General features: G+C 37.9%; 1 protein-coding gene across 1 annotated transcript; it reads left to right on the top strand.

The window, feature by feature from the left end:
- The first annotated feature begins 656 nt into the window (after positions 1–656).
- LOC139721600 (major facilitator superfamily domain-containing protein 6-like) lies at positions 657–19,368 on the top strand. Its single transcript, XM_071632931.1, has 4 exons — positions 657–720; positions 11,256–12,890; positions 17,287–17,490; positions 18,857–19,368. Exons 1-4 carry the CDS (start codon positions 657–659, stop codon positions 19,366–19,368), a joined length of 2,415 nt encoding a protein of 804 aa, XP_071489032.1.
- Positions 19,369–21,240: the final 1,872 nt, after the last annotated feature.

Genomic DNA, 21,240 nt, shown 5'->3' on the forward strand with positions numbered 1-21,240 from the left:
GTCTGATGTAAACAGATCGGCAAAACATCTCAATATGCTGTGTTGTTTTGAGCCTGTGATGTTATTTCTCTACTTTCTTTGTATTAACAACTTTCTGACATCATACTGATATGCATGAGTGCTATGTGGAAAGAGAATGGCAGCGGTTCATCTATCTGTCATTTTCAACTGAGGAAAGATTCATATTATTTATCACACACTGTATAACATAAAAAGTACTTAGTGTGTGAGATTGAAAATTTTGAAAAGTGCATGGATGAAGTAGCTGATTCTTCGCGAATGCAACTTTAGTGATTTACCAGGGTAATGCCTCACAGATTCAGTTGAGTGAAAGGTTGCATGGTGTGTACAAAACTCAAAAACTCACAAGTTTAAATGTGATATATCTCTACTGAAAATATATGATTTTTTTTCTTTCAGCCCCACCCAGGTATCTACCATCCCCGGGCAAAGGATTCAGTTTCAAACTTGTGACGGTTGCAGTCGACATATCCCAGGATAGTGTGACGGGAAACGTGTGTGATAGCATGGCGGAAGAGGTCCAGTAAAAGGCAATATGCGGGAGCCTATGGCCATCGTCGGCAGGAGCAACCCAACCCCCTGGAAAGTAATAACCCTGTTGACTGAGGGAAGCGGAAGGAGAAAGCTTCCTCGTGATGAAGCTACGCATCAGCCGGGCGCTGCTCCCGGTAAAGGCAGTGTATTTCACACATCTGGCTGGTGAGTGTAATTACTCAGATGCAATCTTTTCCTCATCCCTATTTAGTCCCGTCACCATCCCCCCTCTTTTTCCCCCTTTTAATGGTAGTTCTCAAGAGATGAAGATAGCTGAAAGATGAAAGATGTGCTTAAAAATGTGTACAGTATGGGGAAGGGAAGGATTTTGTGATATAGTCAAGGTCTCCTAGGATGACCGATTTCTGCATAATATGGCATTACTTCATCCTGATGCTTGTTTGATGTAAGTTTCATATGTATAGATAGATACATAGATAGATATATTATTTCATATATTATTTAGGTGTTCAGCTTATGAAAAAAAGCAAGTTTAAAAGCAAGCAGCCTGGATGCCTCTAGGTGTGATTTGCATGAGGAGCACATGCTTCTGTCTAATGATGCAAGTACATACATGTTCAATTTGATTTTGTGAAATCTGTGTTAAACTAAACATAATGAGAAAGTTAAAGGGATCGTATAGTTTTGGTTAAGACCTAATTTCAGGTTTCTAAAATTTTTTGGTGAGATAATGAGAAACCTCTTATGAAATATGAAAGAGCATATGTAATTCCATGAGGAATTCAACGTTTATTTGATGAAAATTGGTTTTGAAATGGCTGAGATATCCAAAACAGAGTGATTCTAATAAGTGTGGGATCCACACTTTATTAAGATCGCTTTGTTTTACTTTGTTTTTGGATATTTCAGTCATTCCAAACCCGATTTTCATCAAATAAACTTTGAATTCCTCTTAAAATGGTGTGCTCTGTACTATTTCATGAGTGTTTTCTTGGTATCTCGCAAAAAGTTAAAAGCCCAATTCTCATATCCACCAATACTGTACTATCCCTTTAACCATTTTGTCTTATCTAAAACCTCAAAGCAAAGAGATCATGCTTCTACATTCCATCTTAACCTTGATTTGTTTGAGTACATGTCTGTACTAACCTTAAAGCATTAAGGAAAAATTATGTATGTGGTGACTACAAGATATGTCTCTGTAGTACAGACAAAAAGGTTTCATTTCCTGTGATGAAAGTCTTTAACATCATTTTGTTTTCTCCTTTACATAACCTTATCCATCTTGTATGTCGCAGTTTTGAATAATAATGCATTCACAAACTTGTGAAGAATGTTTCATCATGTATGTAGACTCAGATGTGGCATCAAACCTTAGATGTATACATACAACATGTACAAAGAGATGACACAAATTAAACATCTACCATACTTTCAAACATTGGACGGTATAACTGGTTATGACACCTGTGAATATTAAAAAAAAAGTATCTATGAACTGTATCATTTGTATACAAAAACACATTGCTTGTTTTATTCTTGCTTTCATGGGGAAAAATCAATACTGATAAACAATCAAATAGCATGCAAATGAATGATGAAAACAAATACATTACTAGTATACTCATGAAGCAATGATTGTGTGAAATCATGATTTGTGACTCCATCAGATTAATTCTTGGATATTTCAAACAATATGACAAATTTATTGCATCTTACAAGCATGAAACTACAAATTGGAGATGCTTGATACTGTCATCATAAGTGCAGCTTTACTAGGATGGCTGCCTCAACATAAATGAAAAGTATATGGGAAAATGTCTTTCAAGTGGAAATGAGCAAAAAGAGACAGTGTGCTTGTGATAGTCTGTAAGAGCAAGCTCATTTATGATGGCAGATAGATTTACCCTAAGCATCATGAAAGAAACTGAGGAAACTAAATGACTGTTGAATAGGGCCATAAAATTGAAAGCAGGATGTGCATGATATGAATAAATGCCAGTTTGGAGAAACTTGAATCAGCTGCATACAATATGGTGTATCATTTTCCTCGTGACGGGAAATGAAATGGCAGAAGTAGAGAGAACATCTATGAAGATGCTTCCACATTATGTCCCATCACAATCATCATGTAGAATGTAAAGTTCAACACATTTGCTCTTTGATTAGCTGTCTCTAAAAAGATATGCTGGAATAGTCATTGTCAGAAGTCTAAAGCTTGAAATATATTCAGTGGGTAATGAAGAAATGTGCGAGGTCCACTAAGGAGTTACTAGTACTTAGAAAAAGTAGCGTGATAGCTAGGCTGTGAAATGCATTCATTATTGTAGGAGATGTCTGTTGATACCTAAACATCTGGAAGGACTGCTCTCAAGGAGCCTGTGATGATATTCTTGCTGGAAGGAGACCAGATAGACTGAAATGAAAGGGTACTTGATGGGAGATACACCAGTCCTAAGCCAACAAAATTCATATATAGTTGAAAAAAAAAGGAATACATGAAAAAACACTAAATTTTCAAAAGTGGCAGAAGCCAAATGTTTAGATTTACAAACCAAGTGCCTGACCTGAGTAAAGAATCAGGTCTATAACATGTTACTTTGTAATTTGGTATCAAAATCAAAGAAAATGAAGATACATATTTGTATACCTACACAGATTCTGTGGATCCCTGGCTATATTTTCAATTGGCAGCAGATGTTGGTCCTACAGTATGTATCTTGCCAGATTTGCATTAACATACAAACCCTGTATCTCTTTCAGGGACTTAGGATTAGACTGATCATATCACTCTTGACTTTGATTTGTTAATACAAAGTAAATTATTTCCAATTTTATATATTGTTTGACATTTCTGTTGGTACATTTTGGTCCTTGGTATGAGTCATGATATCATTACAATGCAGATAAAACTTGGCTTAATCCTTCAATATCAAGACCCCTAAATCTTGAAATAAGAAATCCCCTAATACTCTGTTTGTGTCATACTGAAAATCTTATTTTTTGAGGTTCCCATATAAGTGATTCAGTTCTTCCTCATGCCCAAGAAATATTTACCAAAATAGTAATAACAAATGTATCTCACTGAAATGTTACCAAGGAAATGATCCCAATACATACCATTTGTTTTCAATTTGATATTTTTAGCAGACTGCAACAATTTTGGAAAGGGTTTATTACAGGAGAAAATGTTTTGAATCCTCTAGGCTGATTGAAATACAGTGCCTTAGAAATTATTTCTCCTCTGAGTATTTTTCTCATGAAAATGCATAGCTTCATTACTGTATAAAATCAAACTTGATTTGCAAAACAAGATTTGAAGACAAGATCATATAGTCGGGAGGGGGTGGGGGAGTGCTGCAGAAGTTGGCAAGTTTTCATATTCAAATTGGCAACATTACATTTCATTGCACATCCTATAGTGGAGAGAGATTAGATAGATTTTTTTAAATTCCTTAAATCTGTGTAAAAATCAGAAATAAATTGTTCCAAAATTTGCCAATTTGAGAGAGAGCAGGAGAATGTTTTGATTTCCTGGACTTGATAAGTCAAATCAGAGCAAAAGAGGGAGAAAAAGTAGATGGCAAATGAATAGATGTAGATTCGGACAAGTGCTTTTCTTTAGTAATGGGATATGTACAACATCAGAATTCCCAATGACAGGCAGATTTCTTGGTTACTGGCTTGTTTTTATTCCAAGTGCAGCATTTTGTCATGTTGGTAACCCTGTGACACCTAAATCATCGGTGGCTACCTCTTTCAACAATAGTTAATGAACCACCCATGGCCAACTTTATGTGCATGTACATGTAAGCGTGTACATGTGTGTGTGTGTGTATGTGTGTGTGTGTGTAAAAAAATGTTTTATATTCTATACGTGCTTATTTTGTTTGATTCATTATTATCCCTGTATCACCCTGCTCTGCTATTTGATATCTTGTTTTGAAATAGTGTGCTATTTACTGCATCCATTATTGAGTAGAAGTAAATACTGTAAAAATCCCCTTAGGTCCTATGGGGTTGGAGCAAAAATTCACATACAGCTGTCTGACCTTTATTTAATCAGTGCAGGCAAACCCTATTAATATACCTAGTTCATATGACAAAAATTCAATGAGTGGTAAATTTTCTAATTTGATATGAGAAACCATATTTTGGCTCATTATTAAGCAATCATTCATACAGAAATATTCATTACAAAAATAGACAAATAATTGGAATGGCCATGAACATCTGAGGAGTAGATTGTATCTGATAAAGCTGCAGTTTATTCCAAATATTGTACAAATGTCAATTTAGCATAATGAAATGGCACTGGAAATCTAGATTATTGCCTAATCAGAAGTGCAGACAGCTTAGTGGCTATTTTCGTTTGATGTATCAGGCATGATACTCCACTGATGTTAACGAATAGGAGATACCGGTAATCACTTATCAAAACTTGTGATAGAAGTTAAGACTTAAATGTGCATGTCAAGCACGCATATTTGTATGCACTTTTTTGTGTGGAAGGTTATTCTGACTTTCGTGATACAGGTGTATGCTATATTTTCTTGACTTTAGAAGCCATTAAGACTATGATATATACTCAGGAAATTTTGTAGTATTGGATATAATGTACACGCTTCAATCTTATTTCTCTGATTATCATTTTGTCCCAAATTTTGTAAAAATCTTCATTAACTAGACAATTTAGTCATGTACACCTTTTTCCAGAGTCACATTACTGGAGCTGCAAGCCATTCTACATCTTATGAAGAAAGGCAGTGTTTATCTACAGGGTGCCCCTCCGACAAGTAGGATAAGAATTTCAGGGCACGCAGCTGACACGCCCTTTTGCCAAACAGAATGACTGACAGTTGTGGTAAACCACTACATCAAGAGATACATTTACAGCAGAGTAAAACAGTGATTTGCCAAACACACATCCAGGCTTCCTAACCCATTGAGGGCAGGTTGATTTTTGCTGTAACATGCATTTCCCATACACCTGCTCAAGTATACTCAGGACCAATCTTGGATGGGTTAATCACACTCCCTTATAGCCTGGAATCTGCACACCTTCTTGTCAATAATTTTACAAAAGGTTGTATCTATATATAAAATGCCCTCTTTCCAAATTATTGAACAGTCTACATGAGTAAAATCTACTGGTTGAGTAGACATTAACATTACAAGAAACTGTTAGGTGCCAATGGGTTATATACAGTGCGCATAAAAACAAAGGTAATCCAACTTTGGAGGGCTACTATTTCTTAATTGTCATCTATGGAGAGCACAATGTTAGTTGAAAGGAAAGAGGAACTCTTCCTCTTTAAATTGGCACCTAATTATGTGACAAACGTCATGCATGACTAAGCAATGAACTTTAAAGACAACAATAACAAATTGCACTTTTTCCAAGTTTGTGTGTTATTGTGGAGGAACAATGCACGTGTCACTGCACGGATGAGATCTGTCAATGAAAGTGGCCAAATAGGTCAACCTGTACGAATGCACGTTTGTGTTTAGGGCAAGTGTGTTTAGGGTTTCTTCTAACATTTTATGGTCCATAACCTTTAACATGGCCACCTGTACGATAACTTAGTCACTCCTACAGAGGCCAACCCAAACAGTCCATTTTCTCTGTTTACATTCAACACATGGCTGGCAGCGACAAACCGTGTCTTGAATATGAGCAGAGAAAATGGATAATGGTTTAGCCTTTGTGGGAAGGACCAGTTATCGACAACATGGCCATGTTGAAGGTTATGAAGCGTAAAAGGTTAGAAGAAGCCCTAAACACGAACCTGCAATCGTGCAGGCTGGCCTAATGATTTGGCCACTTTCATTGTCAGATCTCATCCATGCAGTAAGACATGCATTGTTCCTTCACAATAAAACTTAGAAAAAGTAAAATTTGTTATTGTTGTCTTTAAAGTTCATGTGCTCAGTCATGCATGATGTTTGACAACATAATTAGGTATCATCGGAAAGAGGAAGAGTTCCCTCCTCACAACCAACATTGCACTCTCCATAGCTGACAATTATAAAATAGTAGCCCTCCAAAGTTGGATTACCTTTTTTTTTATATGCACTGTACGTACATATCTGCCTACCTCAATGTTCACCGATGTTCAATCGATGACAAGTTCTCAGTGCGCTTTTTAGTCTGTCATTCCCACTGACTTTGATTTCAAGTGTCTCATTGCATGAAAAAAAAAAAGCTTTCACCTTTTGGTGAAAGGTATAGAAACATAAGGCTTCATGCTTCCTGCAGGGGCTGAAATTCAGTCTGCTTTGCACCACCTGTTGTGCGAAAGATAAACTTGCACACATCAACCGGCTCCATTTTCCTCAGTTAATGCATTCCTTGCTGTCTCAAATCAATTTGCACAAAGGCCAAGGAGGAATAAAGACAGTCTGAGGTGGGGGAGGTAGATGAGGACACTAGTGTAATAAGATATTGCAACCTTCATAGGTTCATATTACCTTTGTTTCTCCTTTTCCATGCAAGAAAAAATGTTCGTAAACAAAGCACATCACGTCCAGGTGCTTGTAATAGGTAGCGTTACTGGGCAAACGTTTGCCCACATCATTGCACTGTATTCATTCACCCATGTGTAAACAATCAACCAGTGTGAAAAAGGATTTTTTTTTAGTCGAGTCTTTCTCAATGCAAATGTTTCCCAAGGGAAGCCCTAGCTGCAATAATCATTTCTTTTCTACATCTTTTTTTCTTATTATGGGGGGGGGGGGGGTACATTTGTCTTACCAGCTCATGTTATAAAATATACTAGATATAGTCTGTTAGCTTAGGTGATCACTTCTTCTTCTTTTTTCCTTCAGGAAGACATTTTTGAAAGATGGAAAAACTGTTATAGTGAAGAGCAGATTGGACAAAATTACTAATAAGTCCAGAATTTGACTATTTTCAATTTTATCGAATCATTTGTGGTAGATGGATGATGATATATCTTGCAGAGGTGTGTCAGAATAAAATTGTATACAAATATACATATACACTGTAGATCAGTCGTATGCAATCATATGCAATGCATATATCTAAACTATATGTAACCATAAGAATTAAAACATTTTTTTTAATGTGAGAAGTGTCTTTTTTCTATTAACATGCTTATTTCTGTAATCTCTGTGTTATTTGTATGTCTTGATTTATGTTTTGACATCTTAAGCTATTAACAAATTTGTGAAACCTGCAGTGATAAAGAATTTTACATTTAAAAAACATAGCACTTGTATATAGCTTCAAGTATAAAAATGCTGTGTTTATAATTATGTATTTTATTTTTATCATTGTTATGGCTGGAGAAAAAGAAGTGTATCATTTTGCTTGCATTTTAGTCTTTGTCTGTACATGTATGTGAAGTATCATTTTAAATTCTACTTGCAAGATGTGAAGTTAGTGTGTGATGAATCAATTGAGCTATGAAATTTGAACTCTTACCTGTCTAGATCATCAAACAAAAGAATATAATTCAAGTGTGTAAATCTAATATCTTTTCAATATAATATACCATCACATCTCAAGGGATTAATATACTTGCAACCTATAACCTACTTTAACTGCCTTTGCCATGGAAACAGCTGGAAATTGTGAATGCTAATGGGATGTTGCCATGGAAATGACAAAAGAAATGAATATCATAAAGGCTCTAGCATATCACAGTGACATTGATGTAACACCTCATAAAGGCTCTAGCATATCACAGTGACTCAGCTTTTCAACTAAAGTAATGTATGCAAAGGAGAAATTTGTCTTATGTGATTATTGCGAAACAGCTGAGCGATATATTAGAGGTACTTTAAGTTAAGTGCATTCATATGTTAAATTACATGGCATGAGGATAGGAGGCAAGAAGTGCTCTGGTGAGATGTGACTGATAACTAGGCATGGAATGACTTTTTCCAAGAAAATGCAAATGTGTGAAGGTTGGAAGAGCTTATGCCTTTCAGTGGAGGATGAGAGTCTGCGTGGAAAATCTCGAAAGGCAGTCTCAGTTGGATAAGCCCTACCGTGGGACGTGATCAGGGTTATTGACAGAGTGTTGGAGGTTTGTGCACTGCACATACAAAACATCGAGAAGGATCCACTCCTATGTCCCAAGTGGGAGGAGTTTCATCCATTACTACTGTACTCTTAATGCCAGAAATAATCACGAAAAATCTCAAGTGTGACGTATAGATTTAATCCAATTGGCCTTCACGTCAATACTTTATGGGGTGGCTCAAAAGAGATTTAAAACATACATTTCCCAAATGATCTAAGTAGAATGTAGGTAAAGAAATGCCCCACTTTTGTTATTTGAAGGAAATGATTTATTCGCAAGACACAAATGATTCAGAAAGAAAGAGCAATGGGATTTATCCAAGAATAAGTGTCTTTTGGGAAATTGTAAGTCAGATTTACTGAAGGAAAATATAATTCTATTCTCAGTATACCTTTGATACAATGTAGTGCACAACTTTTTACATTATATCTTCCTTGCCATTGATGATTTCTTTGTTTGAAAGTTCATCGTACTGCAAAGATTACATTCCTACTGGATTTGTCATTTTGCAATTTAAGCAATTTGTATAGTTTGCATTTCTACTTCCCTGGACAATGTTTTTATTTCTTATACCTCATAAACATGTTCCGGCTAGAGATACATATACTTGGAGATGCCAGCTTCAGCTATAAACCTTGGCAACAGATCATATTTATGAATCCTCATCCATTTTCATCTTTGAGTATACTGTGTGGACAAGGTAACAGTATTTTGTAAGAGCAATAGTACCCATGACATTTCTGGATATTGGATTTTGAACTTTTTTTAGATGGTTAAAGTGGTTTATGGATGAAAAGTGAGCTTGAAAATGTTGTTTGGAAAACATTTTGTGACATAATCATTTTTGAAGAGCAGCAGATGAAAAAGAAATACAATGTATGCGAGGTTGACCAATATCTTCCTTCAGAGTTTGAATCAAGTAGATATCTAAAAGGTAGTTTAATTGTTAACTCCATTGATGTAACACCTCAACCTACATACATCCAGTCATATATGAACATACATGTATATCATAGTTTTGTATCATTTATGCCATTATTTAGTTAGTATTGTTATATGCCCATTTGGTAGTGCTAGTGCAGATAAAAGCCTGACTCTGTTTCCTGTAGTCGGACTAAAGACAAGTTCTTTGACTAACTGATGAGTCAGAGAGAACATTTGTCTTATATTAAGTCAGATTTTGTTGTGGGAATTTTATAAAAATGACAAAATAATGTGTATTTGAATGATAGTGTTGGCACCCAACTAAGATTTCAAATTCTTTTTATATCCATTTCTGTTTGAGTTCTGCACAAATCATCTTTACACTGTAATAAATCTCAGAGAGATTTTATTTTACTTAACATGTTATAGTTGACTGATAACTGTAAAAATATCACCTCCTACAACACATTGTCTTCAAGGTGGAAAATTCCAAATTTTCTCTTGAAAAGGGATAACAATTGTTTGTAATTCCCTGTATTACATGTTCATCCATTATCAAATAAACCCCTGGGAAGTTGTCTTATGAATCCCGATTCACATAATATTTTGCTTTCAAAATATATGGCATGTATGTGTAGAGCACAGGTTCGAGCACAGTTTTTTTACAGGTGGTTTTGTGATTGTAGTGTACTGACTGCATTATTGGCTTTCTACCCTATGACCTTTGTGACTTGCTGTTCAGAAAGACTAACAGAGTACAGCACACGTGCACAAACACATATTAACTTATGATGAGGGGTTAACGTGTGTATCTCCCCAAATGACCTGCTTCTTATTCATGTGAAACAATGTCAATCAATGATTCATCATGGCGAACCGCGATTGCCGGGCAGCTGGTATGGATGGAAACCTCGGATTCCACAAATTGATTTCCAATGCCATCACGTCCCCGAAAGCAGCTCCACTGAGCGGGGAGGCTCGCGAATGCCAGATGATTTTTTGCGACTGCATCGCCAGTCATAACATCCAAGGCCATTTTGAATACATGGAATGGGAACAAAATCTAGAAATCTGGAATAGACAGTGATGAGAAAGCCCAACACGAAGCTTTATGATGATAAAACTGCTAATTTCAGCTTTTTGCACATGTGAGGCTATCAAAGAGTAACCTGCTGACACTTGTGTATATTCCCTCAGGCATGACATACGTCATGTATATATATGCATATATATAGCATATGAGTTCAATGATACATATATATATATATATATATATATATATATATATATATATATAATATATAAATTTAGAAAAAAAAATGCTATATTTTGGTTTTGGTGGCCTGATCAGGCAGCTGAAATTCAAAATGAATTTTACATATCCTTTTACTTCAGGCCACTACATTTCTTTTTTGTGCCACCAAAATTTCACATTCAAAGATTTTAGCAGCCTGAATGGGCCACCAGAGGAAAAAAAAAATTAGTGTCAAGTCCTGAGTAGATAAATATGAAATCTACTGTTTATGTTAAACAATAATGCAACACACATACAAATGAATAATGCTAGTGTTTCAATTGCATATACTCATACCCCGCACATCTTTTATAACCTCCTAGAATTTGTTTAAAGAATTAAGAATATATCTATTGTACTGAGTGAGATTGTCCACCTCTGCACTGCCAAGGTTTAATTATAATTATGTCTTTTGAATGAAATATAAAATATGTATAGATTAATATATGACAATTTCTTTTGTCTGTCAGGTCTCTCCAGCCTAGTGCCATACCTGCCACTCTTCATGGGTCAACTAGGACTGACCGCTACCCAGATTGGACTCATACGAGGGCTGGAGCCCCTCCTCGCGCTCGTCTTTACCCACCTGTGGGGCAGCATTGCTGACAGCTTCAACCAGCACCGAGCTGTGCTCCTCACCGCCATAGGGGGCGCTACAGTGTTCCTCTTCGGCACTTTCTTCGTGCCAGCCTCCCTGCCTCTGGGATATTCTACTCTAACCAATGTCACGCATCGGCCTAGTGTTCAAACACAGCTTGTGTCTTTGGGGCCGTACAGAACTACTGAGCCATTTCAAGAGGCAAGCGCCACCACTGAACTTCCAACGTATTTGTATATCAGTACACCATCAGTGCATTCTTGGGATAAAGAAAATAAGAGTATGCCTCGTTCACAGTCTATCATGTGTGACAGTATTTGTGCAATATTTGCCGAAAGGGAAGTCTGCAATTTCAGCAAAAGTGATACTTCATCAACAATCACATATCAGTGTTCTCAACCAATTTGCTTTGTTCAGCATGACAGAAGGAACAATGATGAAGCAAAAATGTGCAATGGAAGTGAATCGTCGGATCCCTCGGATTGCATGTATTCAGACAGTATTTGCAGTGAATGCCAACCAGAAAGGTATTGGATTACTGAGGATGGTCAACGAATGCCTAGCGAGGACATCGTTTGTTCCAGCAATAACAGAACTCCAGGGTCAAACGCCGTGTTAGTGAATGTATCCATGGATGTGTCCCTTGATCTGTTGCCCAGCAACAGAAACTTTTCCTGTCGTTGTCACGACACCGATGCATCACTGGAAAACCAAGCCCCGCCTGGCAACAGTTCAGAATTGCTCTCCACATTCTTCCTGCTCCTCATCCTGGTGCTATTCAGCAGGTCCTTCATGTGCACCACCTCCCCGATCCTCCACTCCACAACTATGGAACTCCTCCACCAAAAGCATGATGACTTTGGGAAGCAGCGCATCTGGGGTGCCTTCGGCTGGGGGGCATTTTCTCTCATCTCCGGTGTCCTCATCGATTACTACAACAGGAAATCCGCGGACAGATTTTCCCATTTTGACCCTGCTTTCTACCTATTCCTTGGATTCATGCTGGCGTCGGCAGTCGCAGCATCCTTTATCGTCTTCCCACCGCAGACATCGGTCAAAGCGCAGTGCCAGAACATCCCATTACTCATACGAAAGCCAGAGATTCTTGGTTTCCTGGTGATGGTGTGTGTCCTAGGAATGGGATTTGGTGTCATAGGGACATTCTTATTTCTCTATCTGCAGGAACTGCATGCCTCCCACACTCTCATGGGACTCACGCTAACGATAACGTGCATCGCGGAGATACCATTCTTGTTTCTCTCGAACCGCGTCATCCGCTTCACGGGCCACATAGGTGCTCTCTGCTTTTCTCTCTTTTGTTACATGGTGCGTTTCCTTGGTTACTCCCTCATCACCAATGCCTGGGCGGTGATTCCCTTTGAGCTACTCCATGGCATCACGTACGGACTGTCGTGGGCCGCCTGCACGTCGTACGCCAACCAGAACGCCCCTCCTGGATTGGCTCTCACCCTGCAAGCAGTCTTCACAAGTGTCCACATGGGATTTGGTGAGTGCACTGATGGCAGTTTACATTCAAACGTTCTGTGACACAGCTCTTTAAGCCTGTAATTTACATTTGCCCAACAAAGAGAACATTTCCACAGCACCTTGAGATTTGCTGTGTCATTTCATTTCATTTCATTTTGTTCCTTTCAACACTGAAACAACAACCATCACAGTTTCAAGTCATGATGTAAATATATCTGCCAAAAGGAGATCAATGAAATCCTATAAACCTTGATGGGGGAAAGACCCTAAAGTAAATAAAAGACTTTGAAATGTATAACATGCAGATAGTATGATAAATAAACAATGAAAATGTTGCTTCTTCTTACTGAAGATAGCAGTTCATTTCATACTTTGTGTCAGAGATTGATTGATGGTGTCACTCAATTATTGTCCAAATCATTAATTTTTCAGCACCTAGAAGTTTCCTAATTATTGGAAACTTCCACCTCTGAAAGTGGCAGAAAATGTCACACTATTCTTAGGTGTTCGAGAATAGAGCAAGGTAACATGCACAAATGACATGGGGCAGGCGAAGAGAAGCACGTACTTTTATACACCCACCCATGCAGCACTTAGACACAATACATAACTCACCTGCACATCAGGGTGGCCACATACATTTCGGGTCCAAAAGGGTCAAAGTATGATACGCTGCATGAGATCTGCATTTTGTCACTGCAAAAAATTCAATCTGATGGGTGTTCAATGCACATTTTCATGACGGGTTCCCCTCCGCACCCCAACCCCCACCCCCACAGCATGATACTATCTGAAGTAGATGTCGATGTACTATTCGCAGACAATCCAAGAGCAATACATGCATGCATGCAGCTCATCTTTCATACAACCAGCTTGCAGCAGTCACTAGTCTCACTTTCTACTTTCTTATGTCTTTTCAATGATTAGTTCTTCCAGAAAATATCCCACAATGCTTGATATTCAGGTATCCTTTTATTTTACATTCATATTTCACTTCAAAAAATGACTCCTCACTTTTGTTTCCTCCACGTTTATGCCTTGATACTGTTCCTGTATGTTTTTGTGCTGATTATTCAGATATCCTTTTATCTCTTATTAATTTGTCATTTCCAAACATAAGAATCTTCCTGGTTTCCCCCACTTTTATGCCTCGGTCCTGTTCCTGTATGTTTTTGTCTCTTCTCTCTTATATCTCCTCCATGATCGGTCTTTCTAGAACATTTCCCTCAATGCTATTTATTTCACATTCATTCATCACTTCAAAACATGATCACTCTTTTTATTTTCCTCCACATTTATGCCATGTCCTGTTGCTGCATATTTTGTATTCTATTTTTACTTTACATTCCCCTTTCCTTGTGCGTCTTACAGGTTTCTTTAAATGTATTTATCTCACTCTAGCTATCTCTCACCGTAGCTAAGATTCCAACTGATCTGTAGACTCTCTCTCTCTCTCTCTTCAGTTTTCTCTGGGTAATCAAACTTTCAATCTGAAATGACTCACACACTGAGTGAACATTTCCATCAAGCACAGAATTCGAGGCGATTTCTCTAGAAAAGCTGACTCATAGCTTCCAAGGATATTCCCCAGTGATTGTATTCACCGTTCAGAGCATCAAACTTATCATGTAGAATTAAATCTCATTATTGACAAATTTCTCTCACGAACCGCAGGGCATGAATGTAAAATTGGTAGAGACAAAAAACAAAGGCCCAGTGAGCACTCTTTTTATTAACCCCTTGGGTCCCATTGAGTTTCAAATGTCGTTGCTTCGGGTAATAGTCTGTTTACATCAGTTTCACTTTCGTGAAAACATATGTCAGCAGCAACACTAACATTAATTTACCATTTCAAAGGAGACCAATAAACCCCCTATTCAGACGTATGACATTTTATACCGAAACTCGATAACGAAACGAAGTATAAAGAATCATCATATAGCCGACAGACCGTTCAGACACTAATTTCGACCGTCCTGGGAAACATCAAATAGATGTGCAGTTTCCCACTGCACATGCTGTATATACAGTCATGAGTGACAGCTGTGGGGTCACCTTTCGTGTGGGCTCCCATTAAGCCCCGCCCAGTTTTACCATTCCATGGTCGCCGTATGTTCAGACGCACACGGAATACTGATTCGTTATCGAGTTCTAGTTCGAAACAATTCTCTGACTGTCATTTTGCTATACGTTGTTTCGTTAGTCAGCGTTCAGACGTATAAATTCATCGTATAGCTATACCGTTTTAGTATATTTATACCGTTCTAGTATAATTTTTTTTTTGCATCTGAATGCCCTGTTAGAAAAGGAATAGCCTCTGGATATCTGGATATTTTATGCAAAAATTAAACCTGTGTCCATGGAAATGCTTATAGGGAAAAAAAAATTGCTTTACGAGATTTTCCTTCTGCTAAGAAAATTCAAAACTATTTCTAGCCAGGCTAAGCTTGGTTAGTCTCTAGGGAACACTAGGTTGTGGCTTTGGTGAAAACTTCTAAGATATTTATAAGAGCCTAAAATTTCTTCATTATGTATAATTGAGTATAGAGTGATATTGCAACTCATAAGCTCAGCATAACTTTGACAAGGCAATCTAAATATCAACTGCCAATCTGTCATGTCACAGATAAGATTGTAGAATGTTAGTAAACAACATGAATGTTGATGTGACATAAAATCATTATGCTGTTGTGTGCAAAACTTGCATGCATTCATATCGAGGCTTCATATTACTGGTTCGTAAATGTAATATACACCTTAAATTTTCGCCTCACAGAAAATTGCTGTTTGTTGATATGGCAAGAGTATATGTGCTGATAATTTGCGGCAAACGTGTGTTAGTGGTGTGGTAGCTTGCTTGAATTCCCCAGACAGGACGGCGGGTAATAGATGATTGCATAGTGTTTGTCACGCTTCTCTCTCATAACCCAATATAACACGACAGCCAACATATCCACCAACCAGACATCCAACTCATAACCTATCACTGCAAGGCCCAGATATTGACTATTAAAAAGCCCCAAAGCATTAAAGGCAGTATCCCTTATTACCTGGGCTTGTATGGGTCTGAACCTTCCATTGATGGCTCATAAATGTGACTTGAAACATTAAGTCATAATTAGAAGTGTAATTGAAGAGTTTGTTTGCAAAAACCGATAAGTCCATGTTTGCCAAATGGAGATATTTGCGATTAAAGGTCAAGAAAAATAAAGAGAATAATATGAATTTTTTTTTTTACCATAACTTCAAAAATGTACCTTTATATGTAGCGACCAATATATCATATAAAAAGTATTACTTTGTACTTTATGACAGAGACCATAGGGCCTACTTCAAAATCTTCAGAAATGGACTTATCGGTTTTTGCGAACAAACTCTTCAATTGGTTTCAAGTTGCACTCAAGTATGTAGAAGGAGGGAACACAACCTAAAGTGAAGATCCTTAAACCTTTTTGTTGTATACTGTGTAGGCCTATTCGAGTTAGTGATATAGATATCACTTCAATAGTTCATGGCATTAATTTTGCTCCTGTGACAATTTCTCCCATGAAATATCTGCATGCTAAACTAAACACAAATTCTACCCACAAACATAACCCTAACCCTAATCCTCACATCAAACTAAACCTAAAATGCTATCACAACCCTAACCCTAACTCCAAGTCCTCAGAGAAAATAAGACCGGAGCAATTGTCCCAGGAGCAAATGTTGTGTCACCCTCTCCAGTATTATGAATGCTAGTGGGACAAGCTCACTGTAGAACTGTCTCATCTTGTTCTTAGTGTGAAGCGTATACATTTTGCTGTCTAATATATGTAATCATTCAAGTTGGCTATAACTCACTATCGAAGAAGATTCATCGTGAACCTCATCCTAGGCTACTTGCAAAATAAACCCCGCTACCTCCTGAATGAAGCAGTAAATGTCACTCTATACTGTAGGATGATAGAGAGCAGTGCAGGGTAATAAAGGAATGATAAAAAGCAGGTAAAGAAACACACAAATCTTAAAACTCCCACAGCCCACACACAAACACCTACACAATGACTTTCTAGAGGTAGGGGGTGGGGCAACTGTGAGTAGTTCAAAAGATATTACTCAGAAAACTTCAGCATGATGTAATCATTAAATACCACATCCTTTTGTATGATTTTCAGTGGCAGATCCAGGAGGGGGCACACCGACCGCGTGCCCCCCTATTTTCATTAAAACAAAAGAAATAAAAAGAAAACAAATGTGGGGCGCGTGTAAAGGCACCCCATTTACGGAATTCCTGGATCTGCCCCTGATTTTTGTACATTGTGGTACTTGTATCACCCAAGTCATAAAGTAGACAGAGAAAATGTAAGGCATGTGAACTCAAGAGCTAGAGTAATTTCTGTGATCATCTCCTCTACTGTCCCCTGTTCATGCAGGCAAAGGGCTGGGTACCCTGCTTGGGGGGCTTGTCTATGACCGGTTTGGAGGCCGCAATCTCTTCCGGTCAGCGGCCTTTGTGGTGGGGCTCTCGGGTCCCCTCTACCTCGGGTTGTACCACGTCTTTACCAAGCGTCATCCCTTGGTCCTCTACAGCCGCTTCAGGTCGGAGGAGGTGGGAAGCAGAAGGAACAGTAGAAGAGGTGAGTCTGCGCAAGGTTTGATATCGGTGCTGTGAGACCAAAAATTTTCATGAGACGTGCAAGAAACTTGTGCGAATTTTGCAAGGAGCCAAGATTTGGGAAAGTAAAATGAATGCGAAAGTTTTTTTGTCTGCACAATGCATTGAATGACAGTGGCAGAGCATGTAAGTTTCGTGCCGCGAAATGGGCCGTTGGCTCCAATTCACGAAAGTTTCATGCTGCAAGTGTCTCTGGTTTTATAGTAAACAGCAGTGAAAACATGAAGTGTTAAGGTTTGGAGTTATATGGCCATTGACCACCAGAAGGCATGTAATGTTCAAGTTTGAAGTAAATTCAAATTCCAGCAAACGTGAATCAGAAAATGAGAAAGAGAATGTTATGATAATAAAAAAATTCAAATATTCAAGATGTGTAGGCATATACTTTCTTTAAAGGGGAAAATCCAGTCCAAATATAAGTTAGTCTGATAAGAAAGAGTAAAATATTATGAATTCAACGGTATAAATTTGATCGAAATCGGACGAAAAATAAGGAAGTTATGACATTTTGAAGGTTCGCTATTTTTGGCGGAAACAGTTCTTGATCAGTCAATATGAATATGCAAACGACAAAGTGAGCATGTCATTCCCTCACAACTTACCATATAGTTTGTAAATAGATTTTGGAAATTTCAATTTTTCATTCAAATGCAATTATGCCCGAGGCTCAAATCCTCATATATCTAACTGATCACTATTCTGAAGTTATTCAACCGAGAATAACGTCATGTTTCAGACTTCAAGGACAGAAACATTGAATTTTCACCATTTATTTGTACACGATCGATGGAAAATTGTGAGGGTATGACATGGTTAGCTCACTCATTTGCATATTCATATCCACTGTACAGGTACTGTTTTGGAGAAATTATCAGAACTTCAAAATTTCATAACTTCCTTATTTTTCATCCAATTTCAGTCAAATTTTTACCGTTGAACTTGTAAAATTTTACTCTTTTTTATCAGACTAACTTATATTTGGACTGGATTTCCTCTTTAAGCAGAGAGCTGATGATGAGCTAATACCTCTCTCCCTAAAAAAAACAAAACAAAAAAAAAAACAGAAAGTGTTGACAGTCTAATAAATTGCAAATGCATGGACATTGGATCAGTCAGTAATGTTCATTCTGATATTAGTTGGAATCTTTATTACCAGTTATACTCATTGTAAAAGAGCTTCATGGTCTTGAAGATTTCACTAGATCCAGAAAAAAAATGTTGCAAAAGTATTAAAGAAAAACCAACAACTTGCTGTATCATTTCAATGTTCTGATAAAATATATTTTCTGGTAATGAATTCAGTGAGCAATTGTGTCATCATATTCCAGAGAGTAGTGCAGGTGATCGTGGGGCTCAGTCCATAGAGATGGAGGCAGAGTTGGTTGAGGAGGATCCACGCCCTAAGCTAGACGCCAGCTCCATGAGGCTGGCCCTACGTGACATCAACCGCCCCGCCTCTCCTATAGATGCCGACGCCCCTGGCACGAGCGGTATGGGGCGTGGCTACCAGCAGTGTGCCATGGAGATGCTGCCCCACCCCGCTGCCTTCCATGGACCGGTGTACGCCCCGCCTCCACGACCCCCTCGGGACTTCATGGTGAGGATGCCTTGCGGATACTACCACAAGAGGAGAATGGACTCCCTGGAGGATGATGATGTCATGGATGGGTCGCCGGGGGCAACCAGTCTTGCTGCTCTTATCCAGGGTGAGCAGGGGAGACCTGGACTCTACGGGCTGGACATGGTGGAGAGGGAGCGGCTCATGTTACATAACATTGGTGTGAATATGATGTCATACTTGGATGATGTTGATTTGGACCAAGCCATGGATGCTGTTTAGTGTATAGTGCAGGTGGAAACTGAAATTCTTCAACTCTTGTCCAGCCTTGGTTTTTATCTTCACATTAGTTTTGTGGCCAATGATACCAGTGCCACATTGTTTTTAATTTCTTAACAATGTTGAGCATGGTTTACGAATCACTTCTGTGTCAAGTTAAAATCTGGTAAGCTGTGTACTGTCTGTACTGTCTATTAAACAAATTATACTATTGTTGCCAAAATAGTAGAAATAATGTTAACTTTTCTTTTTTTTGTGATAAGCTCAGAGGATACAATTTCGAAGAAGTGCTGGGAAGCTTCCATTCAGAATTCTGTGAGTGGGTTTTATATCAATAAAAATGAATGACCTTCTAAAGTGTTTCCAATCAATAGAATAAACTGTACATGTGAATGAACTTTCAATTATGACATGTCATTGAGATGTATATAAGTTTAAGGTGTAAATGTCTTTATACTGTTTATACCTGCATTATTCTTTGTCACATAGATCCTTATTTGCATTTTGAAGATTCTGTTCGGAATTTTACCAATTTCCAAACTGAGAATAACTGTTCCAGTGAAATCAAAATGGAAACTTTCAGGAGGACGGATTCATTGGTTTTATTCATCAAACTTCATGTGCATAACCATTTGCCACATCATGTTTTGGTGGAGTAAATTTAACTAAAACCCAAAATTTTAAATAAGTTAATTTCATTAAAACCCCAGTTGTAATTTAGTATGTAATATCAGCTTTGTGGTAAATCATAACCTGCATAACAGACCATCAGAAAGAAAGTGGGCTGTTTTAACCACTACCACACAGATATCATCTGTGCTTTGTATGAAATAATGATGTGTAAGGGAATTTGCTGAAGAGTAGCACTGGATCATCATTACAACTGATCATTTATGCAAAACCAAAGACAGAGAACATGGAAAACAAACTTCAAAGTCACTACATTTATGCTCTCTTGAGTTTGGTTACTAGCTATCCCATTGTCCAGTGATGGTAGACCAAAAAGGAATTAGAATTTGAACATAGCTGAGCAAACACCACCAATTGTCCAGCAGAACATGATACTAACTGTGGTACAGGCTTGTAAGAAAAAATGGAGCTTATCAGGGATGCCGGTGCTGTATGAGGTAAATGTATTCCCTTTTAATGTGATGTTAGATCTGTTAATGTGCTGAATTTTTGGATATAGCGGTGCAGGTAAATTCATGATGTGGGATTACGGGCAGCACAGGCAGTGAGATCAATGCATAATTTAAGAAGCTCTGGTGGGGACTGTGAGGGGGAAAATGTCAAATGATTCCAATTAACTGAAAATGTCAGCCAGTTGGGAGGCAGTTTTCTTTCTATCGGCACTCTAACAACTGACAGCTGATGCAGCTTTGAGGTTTATATGCAGGGGCACCTAAAAATTTATCTTCAAGCTGTTCAAATTTTGATATGTATTTTTCATTACTGTCAGGTGATTTATCAAAACATTCTCTCAAAATGACTCCTAATGTTAGTTCTGTGGCAGGTCTGTTGCTTTGACCCAGTTTGGTTTTAAAACAAAATCTTGCTAGAAGTAAAATTCTGAGGTCGATGGTGCTCAAAAAATGAAATCATTTTTGCAGCCAGAATATAAATGAATTAACAAATTTACTAAGATGATCAAGTTTTGGGAAAATAAGTAGTAGGGAACAAAGAGCAAGGGGACATCTGAAATATGTGGGAAGGAATACTTGATTAGAGATTGACAGATTTAGTTTGGTTGTAGTGGACCTTAAGCCTACAAAATGGTACCAATTGATTATGTGAAATTTATTGACAATATTATGGAATTTTGCACTCTGTTTACCTAAAGTAACAATGTCCTACTAGAAACCATGATAGTCTTTG

This window comes from Diadema antillarum, unplaced genomic scaffold, assembly GCF_040938485.1.
Source record: "Diadema antillarum isolate AM-2024a unplaced genomic scaffold, OU_Dant_1.0 scf00000146, whole genome shotgun sequence".
Lineage (NCBI taxonomy): Eukaryota > Metazoa > Echinodermata > Echinoidea > Diadematoida > Diadematidae > Diadema > Diadema antillarum.

What these genes read in the sequence shown, in the direction of transcription:
- LOC139721600 (XM_071632931.1), top strand. Translation starts at nt 657, where the DNA reads ATGAAGCTACGCATCAGCCGGGCGCTGCTCCCGGTAAAGGCAGTGTAT. An exon ending in AAGTGTCCACATGGGATTTG is followed by an intron (nt 12,891 to 17,286) that starts GTGAGTGCACTG and finishes CTGTTCATGCAG; the next exon opens with GCAAAGGGCTGGGTACCCTG. An exon ending in CAGAAGGAACAGTAGAAGAG is followed by an intron (nt 17,491 to 18,856) that starts GTGAGTCTGCGC and finishes ATCATATTCCAG; the next exon opens with AGAGTAGTGCAGGTGATCGT.